At 46.8% G+C, this 9,352-nt stretch overlaps 1 protein-coding gene across 1 annotated transcript; it reads right to left on the bottom strand.

The window, feature by feature from the left end:
• Positions 1-3,943: 3,943 nt before the first annotated feature.
• On the bottom strand, positions 3,944-9,005 carry LOC120908751. The gene is made up of 2 exons (XM_040320086.1): positions 8,756-9,005; positions 3,944-7,518 (listed from the first exon to the last, which is right to left on the bottom strand). Exons 1-2 carry the CDS (start codon positions 9,003-9,005, stop codon positions 3,944-3,946), a joined length of 3,825 nt encoding a protein of 1,274 aa, XP_040176020.1.
• Positions 9,006-9,352: the final 347 nt, after the last annotated feature.

The following is a 9,352-nucleotide window of genomic DNA, read 5'->3' as shown; positions in this document are numbered from 1 at the left end:
CACCTAGAACGGCGATTTGATCGGCCTTTGTTTTGCAGGCACGGAGCTTTGAACTCATTTCTTTAAAAATTTGCAAGAGTGTAGTTGTGTCGTGTAAGTTTTCGTTTTCAGTGGGTATCGGTTCAGGAGCCACTTTCTGTGCGTCAATCAAGCGTTGAGCCAGGTTGTACTGGAAACCCGGCGGCACTTGCATGGCGTGGTTTTTTTGAGGCAATGCGGAACTGGACGGAGCAGAAGACGGCATGCATGCGGAGGGAAAATGCACTTGTGAGGAGAGATTCGGAGGAGGAGCTCTTGGTTTTTCGGCAGCAGTATGGTGTCTGTGGCCGCGTTCATTCGCCAGTTTGCGTATTTGTTGATATTTGGCACGCTGGGGGCATTCCACATCGCGCGCTCGATGATTGGCTGCGCAGTTGGCACATTTTGCAACTGTACTTTGAGGACTGTTTACGTTCCAAGTGTCAGTAAGGTGGGGTTCCGCGCAGATCGCACAACGTGGAAAGATGCGGCAGTTACGGGTGCCATGTCCGAAACCTTGGCATCGCAGACATTGGGTGGGACCTTTGTGGCCGCCTCGGTAGGATTCCCACTTGGTGATTACCGATTGGATCGTTCGTACAGCTTGGAGCTTGTTCATTGAACACGAGCCTCGTTTGAAGTGGGCAAGATAGAGCTGTTGATGGTAATTTTGGTTTGTTTCATCTCTTCTCTTGATGCGATGAACTTCCGTTACCTCTAGCTTATAGCTGATTTTAAGTTCATCTATGATATCATCTATTTCCATTAGTGGGAGACCCCGAATGACAGCTTTGAAGGGTCGATCCTCTTTCAAATCATGCGTGAAGAACTCAGATTTTTTGCTTTCGAGCATGTTGATTATTGTACGATGATCAGCAAGATTTTTTGCGAAAATCTTGGTTCCTATACCACTGAGTTGAAATTCTGCGTATAGTTTTCTAGCTTGCAGCTCCGGGCGTAGGGAGGCAAGAGACAGAGATTTAACCACAATAGGTGGTAATCTTGTATTGGTTTGTGTGGTTTGCTTCGGGGGAAGCAGATGTTGAGGCACCATCGTTGACGATGGGTTGAGCGTTTTGGACGCGCTTTTGTCCTTTGCGATGAACTTCGAAGAATTCACCAGTATCCACACTGTTTACCACATTTATTTTGGAGCGTTTTGAATCTCTCGAACTCTCGCTGTTCGATCGCGATCGGTTTTGCTCATTCTCTTTTCCTCTGTCTCTTCTCTTCATTGCGCCAGGCCACATGGCACACACACATACTATCTCGAAGTTGCTATTGTAGGTGTTTGTCGCACGCGCGCAGCAACCGAAAAACACGTCCGATCTGTTCGACAGCTCGTACGCAACTCCGAAGCAAGACGGTACTTCAGTAAAGGTACCGTAAAGGTAAACACCAACTTAAAAGCAAAATATTGTTTTCATGTTATGCTCACGATGACGATTTTAAATCAAATTGTCCGTACTATGAAACACGAGCTGGAAACTGTAAAGTAGGAAAGAAAATATCGTTTAGAACAGGGGTCTCCAAACTACGGCCCGCGGGCCGCATGCGGCCCTCAATAGCCTTTAATGCGGCCCGCGATGACTGGGTGAAGGTTAAATTAAATAGCTTTCTTTTCTGACTAACCAATCAAAATTTATTTTTTTAATTCTGCGAGACGAAAATCAAGATTCAATAAAAGAAAGCTCCAGAAATTTTATGTATTTTGCTAGTATTTTCTTATTAAAACAAGATTTGAACTTCCACCCATTCTAAACCCATTAAAACAAGATTTGAACTTCCACCCATTCCGGCTCACCTTTGATTAAAAGTGATTGCTCTCACCTGAATATTGCTCCTCCATCAACGAATGAATGCGCTCATGTTCTTACCAATAGCAAAATAAGCTTTCACACAAATGATCACGAATCCGTAACAAATCATGAGCAGAACGATCAAAACGATGCCGATCCAACACTCACACAAATACGTGGCGCTAATGTCAACCCAGCAGGGTTTGCCTCCACTATTTTTCGACAAAATTATTCTTGCATATCTGAGCTTTCCGTGCCAAACACCCGAGGTCTACGGACAAAACTCTCGAGTTTCTTCAGTGCATCTTCAAGCTGTTCTTTTGATATCATCGCGATCACAGAAACCTGGCTCAAGGATGACATTGCTTCGTCTGCACTCTTCGATGACCGATATGATGTTTTTCGAATGGACCGTAACTCCTCAAATAGCCAGAAAACCCGAGGGGGAGGGGTACTGATTGCGGCTAAAACCATGCATCGTCCCTCAGTAATCACTGTTGCGAGCTCATCAACCGAAAGTATCTGGATCCGCATGCGTGTTGCCACTTCATTCGTAATAATCGGTACCGTTTACGTTCCACCGATTCTTAGTAATAATACCGAATATGTTGCTGCTTACTGTTCATCACTTATGGAAATTTCTGAGAAATATCCACAAGACTCGATCCTCGTGTTGGGAGACTTCAATCAACCAGGCATTTCTTGGCTATGTGACACTTACGGTTCTCTACATGTCAACATTCCGAGATCCCGTGTATCCCCAGCCTGCCCCCAACTGCTTGATACTCTCAGCTTTGTGGGACTATCTCAGGTCAATAATAATGTAAACAATCATGGGTCTTTACTTGATCTTATATTCGTGAGCCCGCGTATAATTGAGAATGGTATGAGAATTTTCCGTTCCATAGATTGTTTAACTGAGGAAGACCGATATCATCCGAGTTTGCTGGTCAATATTACACTTCCATCAACAACCCAGACTGCTACGGAAGTCACTGGATCGAACAGCCTGAGACATCTCGATTTTAGAAAAGCTGATTTCCCAAAAATGATTGACGCTTTTGCCAATACTGACTGGTCATTCCTTAATTCTGATAGCAATCCCACCTTATCAATCGATTCGGCAATCAACTCCTTTCAAATCAAGGTTGGTCTAGTCCTTCACAAATGCTGCCCTACTTTACAAGAGCGCGCAGCTTCCGGTCCCCCGTGGGGCAATAGAGAATTAAAAAGACTTAAATCTGCAAAAAATAGAGCTTTACATTGTCTCGTAAAGTCTAATCTTCACTCCGACAGACTATTGTTTAACACTGTTAGTGGCAACTATAGAAGATTCAATAGGCATCTGTATAGAATCTATATCAACAAACTTCAACGAAGTATATCCACCGATCCGACTAAAATATTTGCTTTCGTTAACCGTAAGAGGAAAAATGCAAAAATCCCGTCAGTAATGTCACTAGACACCGAGACAGCCTCAAGTGAACTTGAAATCAGTCAGCTCTTTGCCAAAAAATTTAGTTCAGTTTTCGACCTTCAATCTTCGTCACCAATTAATATTGCAACTGCCCTGCAGCACACACCCGCGGATGTTCTAGATATGGCTATAAATGATATTGTCATCACAAATGAATCGGTAGAAAATGCAATCAAACAAATTAAACCATCATTTATCCCGGGTCCGGACGGGATTCCAGCAACAGTCTTACAGAAGTGCTCAACTTATCTTTCAGAACCACTGGTCCATCTGTTTAAGCTTTCTCTGCACAGTTCTACATATCCTACTGTTTCGTCGCGAATAATTTTCGGATAAAGTTTCCTTTTCTTTCTTTGGTTTTTGCTGCTAATAATTACCGAAGCCGTTGTAAGAAATTGCTGGTGATGAAGAGAGAGAAAAAGCCTTTTCGCTCTCTATTTATTAATTGAAGATCGATAGAGATGTGTACATGAACGGGCACGGATGTGATCCGATCCGCAGTTCAAATCTGCACGATTCGCGCAGCTGCTCGAACATCCTCCCCACCTTGACGAATGTCAACAAAAAGTTGTTTCCTACATTACACGGGGTTTTCGCTATCAGTGCTGAGCGGTAAAACGCATATTTTCGTGATCGGTCGCGTAATTATTCACTTAGCTGTCTTGAGCGTAACGACGCGTACTATCTTGTCTTCACCGGGATGGATTTCAACGATACGCGCGAGAGGCCAACGAGTGGTGGGTAACGATTCGTCCATGAGGATCACTAACCTGCCGGGAAGTATGTTGCTGTTGTTGCTGCCACCACTTGCATAACTTTTTTGCATTTCTTGTAGATACTCAGTGGCCCAATGCTTCCAAAAACGCTGAACTAAAAGCTGCCACTTCTGAAGATCATCTAGCGTGCAGGATTTCAGCTGGGTGTAGTCCGGTTCAGGCACGGCGAACATCGATGTGCCAATAAGGAAGTGTGCCGGTGTGAGTGCAGCTAGCTCGTTGGGATCGTCGGACAAAGGCAACAGCGGACGGGAATTCATCGCTGCCTCGATTTGGTGGAGCACAGTGCAGTAGCCTTCGTACGACAGCCGCGTATTGCCCAGGTGACGATAGAGGTGTCGCTTCGCCGTCTTTACTGCTGCTTCCCATAATCCGCCGAAGTGTGGAGCCTTTGGTGGGTTGAAATGCCAAGTGATTCCCCGGTCAGCGCATCTGGTAGCCACGGTGTTGCGGTGTTGTTCGTCGTTGAACAGCTCAAAAAGCTCCTTCAGTTCACGTTCTGCGCCTTCGAAGTTTTTCCCATTATCAGAATGGATGTGGGCTGGCAATCCGCGTCGTGATGTGAATCGGCGTAGCGCTGCTAAGAATCCCGCCGTTGTGAGGTCTCCTACGAGTTCCAAATGCACAGCTTTCGTAGCGAAACACACGAAAACGCACAGATAGCTCTTAGTAGCTGCTGCCTTCCGGTGCGCTGGCTTCAAATAGAATGGACCGGCGTAGTCCACTCCGGTTACAGAAAACGGTCGGCTCGGTGTGATGCGGGATGGTGGAAGCTGGCCAACCGGCTGCCGTGCGAGTGCGGGATCTTGCCGAACACAGCGGAAGCAGTTCCTTGCAATGCTTTTTACCAAGCGACGTCCATCCAGTGGCCAATACAGCTCTCTAATGCGGGATAGCAATAGCCTTCCACTAGCATGTTTCATCTCTTCATGATAATCTTCCGCAAGTAGACGAGTGAATTTGTGGTTCTTCGGTAGAACAGCTGGATGCTTGGACTGATACGGTAGTTGCGACAAGTTCAATCGTCCTCCCACCCGTATTACTTCTTCTGTATCCAGGAACGGGGTAAGTTTTCGTAAAGGTGATTGTTTCATCAATGCTTCTCCCTTTTTTAGCTGCTTGATTTCCGCGGAAAATGCATCTTGCTGGGCTAGTCTGCAAAGCACAGTTTTTGCAGCATCCACGTACTTAGGCGTGATCGTCTTGGATGCGTTGGTGTGCGGTATCGGTCGCTGGGATCGCGCCTTCTGCTTGGTGTTGCGCACAAACCGTATGCAGTATGCAATGATGCGTACCATTCTGGTGAAGGATGAAGAAATGCCAAACCATGGATGAGTTGGTGTACAAACTAAAGCGGCACTCACCTGGCGTGTTTCTAGGTCCGCCTCATCGCTTGGTTCTGGATCTGAGCTGGGCCAATGGGACGAAGGTTGCACAAGCCAATCTGGACCGCTATTCCAAAGCTGATTCTGCGTGAAGTGTGCTGCCGACATGCCTCGGGAAACCAAGTCAGCAGGATTGGATGTGCCAGGAACGTGCCTCCATTGCCTTGGATGAGAGTAGTGTTGCACCTCAGCTACTCGATTTGCCACGAACGTCTTCCAGGAGTTGGGAGGTGACGCAATCCATTTTTGCGTCACTGTTGAGTCGGACCAGAAAAACGATTCGGCACACACGATCTGCATTGCCTCCTTGACGCGATGATGCAGATGGGCGCCCAGGACAGCTGCGCTTAGTTCAAGCCTCGGCAACGTGACGCGCTTCAGTGGTGCCACTCGAGACTTCGAAGCTAATAGGCTGATGCGGACTTCTCCCGCCGCGTTTTCACAACGAGCGTAGACACATGCTCCGTAGGCGGCCTCCGAAGCATCGGTAAATGTGTGGAATTCTACTGTTGCATCTGGTAAGAGAGCGTAACGGTTAGTCCTGTACTCGGATAACATTTTCCAGTCGCTCTGAATTGCCTTCCATTTTTTACAGATGTGATTAGGAACAGGTTCATCCCAGCCGGATTTGAGTAGCCATAGCTCCTGCATCAGCATCTTAGCACGCACGATCACCGGTGCTATCAATCCGAGCGGATCGTACATTTTGGCAATGCTCGACAAAATAGATCGCTTGGTCGACGTGGCTTCATCAGCCTCAGTGTTGGATTCAAAACACAGCTCATCCGATTCAGGCTTCCACGAGATGCCGAGTGCTTTGACCGTCTCGTTGGGTATAAAATGCAGCGATGAGTGTGTGCCGATATACTCGGTGCTTAAGCCGGAGAGCACGCTCAGATTGTTTGAGGTCCACTTGCGCAACTCAAACCCACCTTTGGCAAGTAGCGCTGATAACTCCTTACGCAGCTGAACAGCTTCGCGAACGTTATTGGCACCACCAATGAAGTCGTCCACGTAAAAGTTTCGTTTCAGGGCTGTATGTGCAAGCGCATACTCAGTCCCTTCATCATCTGCTAGTTGTATAAGTGTGCGTGTAGCCAGAAACGAGGAAGGTGCTAGTCCGTATGTAACGGTGTTGAGCTCATATACTTGGATCGGAGCTTGCGGCGAAAATCGAAAAAATATGCGCACCAATCGACGATCATCAGAATGCAGCAATATTTGTCGGTACATTTTAGCTATATCTCCCACAAGTGCTATTTGGTAGGTACGGAATCGCAACACAATATCAAGCAGCTCGTCCTGCACGATTGGACCAACACATAGAATGTCATTCAAGGAATAACCGGTGCTTGTCTTTGCAGATCCGTCGAACACGACCCTTACTTTCGTGGTGGTACTGGAGGCTTTAAATACGGGATGGTGCGGTAGGTAGTACGCCCGTTCATCCCCACTATCTTTGTTCATGAGCGACATGTGCCCCAGCTCCAAATACTCCTTCATGAAGGCATGATAGTCTTCCTTGAGCTGTGGGTTGCGTTCTAGCCTCCTCTCCAGCAGCTCGAAGCGTCTCAAAGCGGTAGTTTTAGACAGGCCAAGCTTTTCCGTGAAGTCGGTCTGTTTGGGCAATCGTACAATATATCGACCCGACTCGTCGCGCTGAGTGGTTTCTTTATACAATGTTTCGCATCGCCGCTCATCAGGTGAGTACGAATCATTGACGCTTAACTCTTCCAGCTTCCAAAAGCGTTCGAGAGACTCCTCCAGAGATGCCATGCAGACGATTGTGGACGCGGCGGTGCAATCGGTCGGAGATGCAGGATTCTGAGGAAAGGTAGGACCAATCATGACCCACCCAAACACGCTGTTCAGCATAGTTGGAAGGTTCGGAGCAAGCTCGTGCGATTTTACGTTCGTAAAGAAGGAAGCGTAATGACGGGCACCAAGGATGAGATCAATCGGGGCTGATTTATCGAACTGCGGGTCAGCCAAAACAAATTCCGAAGGAATGTTCCAGCCGCGAGTGGAAACATCATGCGCCGGCAGATCAGCGATCACCTTGTCTACTATTAGAAAATCGACATCCAAGTCAAAGTGTTCAACACGTGAAGCAATTTGAGCTCGAACCGACCTCCTCACCGTTCTGGTAGATAGTCCTGCTCCTTTGAGGGTTATGTTAACCGTGCTACTTTTCAAAGCCAACCTCTGAGCAAGGCGATTGCTCATCAAATTGGGCTGTGATGCGCTGTCTAAGAGTGCACGCACAGGATGCAGGATGCCGTGTGCATCGGTTACATTTAGAAGTGCAGTTTGTAATAATATTTGTGAAGGTGATTGTTTTATTGCAGCTGCGTAGCTGCGTTGTATGCTAGCCGTGTGATCATCAGTGGCGTGTGTTGTGTGTGAAGGTTCATCTTGCGCAGCTAGCATTGGAAACGTAGTGGAAGATGTGCTGGGAGTGCTTTCAGTGTGAATCATTGTGTGATGCGCCAAGTTGCAATGACGACACTTGTACTGTGACGAGCAATCGCGGGCACGGTGCTTGTCTCGCAGACAATTCAAACACAAGCGGGCATCAAGTACCTTACGGTACCGCTGGGCCGGATTCATGGCATTAAATCGCTGGCATTTTGTTATGGTGTGCGGCATATTGCACAACGGGCATTTATTAACATCGCGGTCAGTGGTAGCAAAACTAGCAGTGCGCGGAAAAATGGTGCGTCTTGGTGATATTGGTGCTTCTATAGGTGATGGCTCGGGTTTGTTTACTAATAGCGTCTCGAGTACGCGCATACGGCGGTGCAAAAAGGCAATCAACGAATCGTAGCTCGGATTGTCATTGGTCGAAGCAAATTCTTCCCAATCGCGTAATGTGTTAGAGGGCAATTTTGTGCAAAGTAAATGCTCTAATATGCTACTCCAGCCGTCAGTTTTCTCTCCCAAGTGATTTAAAGTTTTTTTGTGACGCTCGAACTCGTCCACTAACTGGTGCAGGGTTGTCGCACTTTCCCTCTTCGCTGGTGTGATGCCGAACATCGCTTGTAAGTGGCGTTTTTTCAGTAGATATTCATTCGAATATCGCTCAGCGAGTGTTTTCCAAGCTAATTCATAGTTGGAGGCGCTTATTGTAATGGCCTCGATCACTTGCGCTGCTTCACCTTTTAGGGCTGCGCGTAGATAATGGAATTTTTGTATTGGCGGCAAATCAACATTATCGTGAATCAAACACTCAAAGGTATCCCTAAAGGTCAGCCATTGCATATAATCGCCGTCAAACTAATCGCCTAATCAAACTCAAACTAATCGCCGTCAAACTAATCGCCCTAAGGGCGGCATTGTGTGTCATCTCTTCAGCAGTGGTTGCACTGTCCTCCAGCTGCTGTTGAAGGCTTTCCAAATCCTTGCATATTTGGTCAAATTTGGCCATACGAGTTTCCACCTCGATAGAATCCCTATCGGGCTGGTAGTTTTGAAGAAACTCTTCGTAACGGGCCAAAATGGAAATCAAAATCGTTCGTCTCGACGACAAAATAAGCGGTTGAGCTGGCATCTTACTAAAACTGCGATTATCGTGTGCGCGAGTGTAGTGTAAAGTGCAGTGTAACGGTCGGGCAGTGAAAGGCAAAGGTGTTTAACACTTTATCGAAAAAATTGCGAATATTCAGGATATCGGCACAATCCTGGTCACGGCACCAATGTTTCGTCGCGAATAATTTTCGGATAAAGTTTCCTTTTCTTTCTTTGGTTTTTGCTGCTAATAATTACCGAAGCCGTTGTAAGAAATTGCTGGTGATGAAGAGAGAGAAAAAGCCTTTTCGCTCTCTATTTATTAATTGAAGATCGATAGAGATGTGTACATGAACGGGCACGGATGTGATCCGATCCGCAGTTCAAATC

This window comes from Anopheles arabiensis, chromosome 2 (genome assembly GCF_016920715.1).
Source record: "Anopheles arabiensis isolate DONGOLA chromosome 2, AaraD3, whole genome shotgun sequence".
Taxonomy (NCBI): domain Eukaryota; kingdom Metazoa; phylum Arthropoda; class Insecta; order Diptera; family Culicidae; genus Anopheles; species Anopheles arabiensis.
The sequence above is the reverse complement of the archived record's forward strand: the minus strand, read 5'-3'. Positions and strand labels throughout refer to the sequence as shown.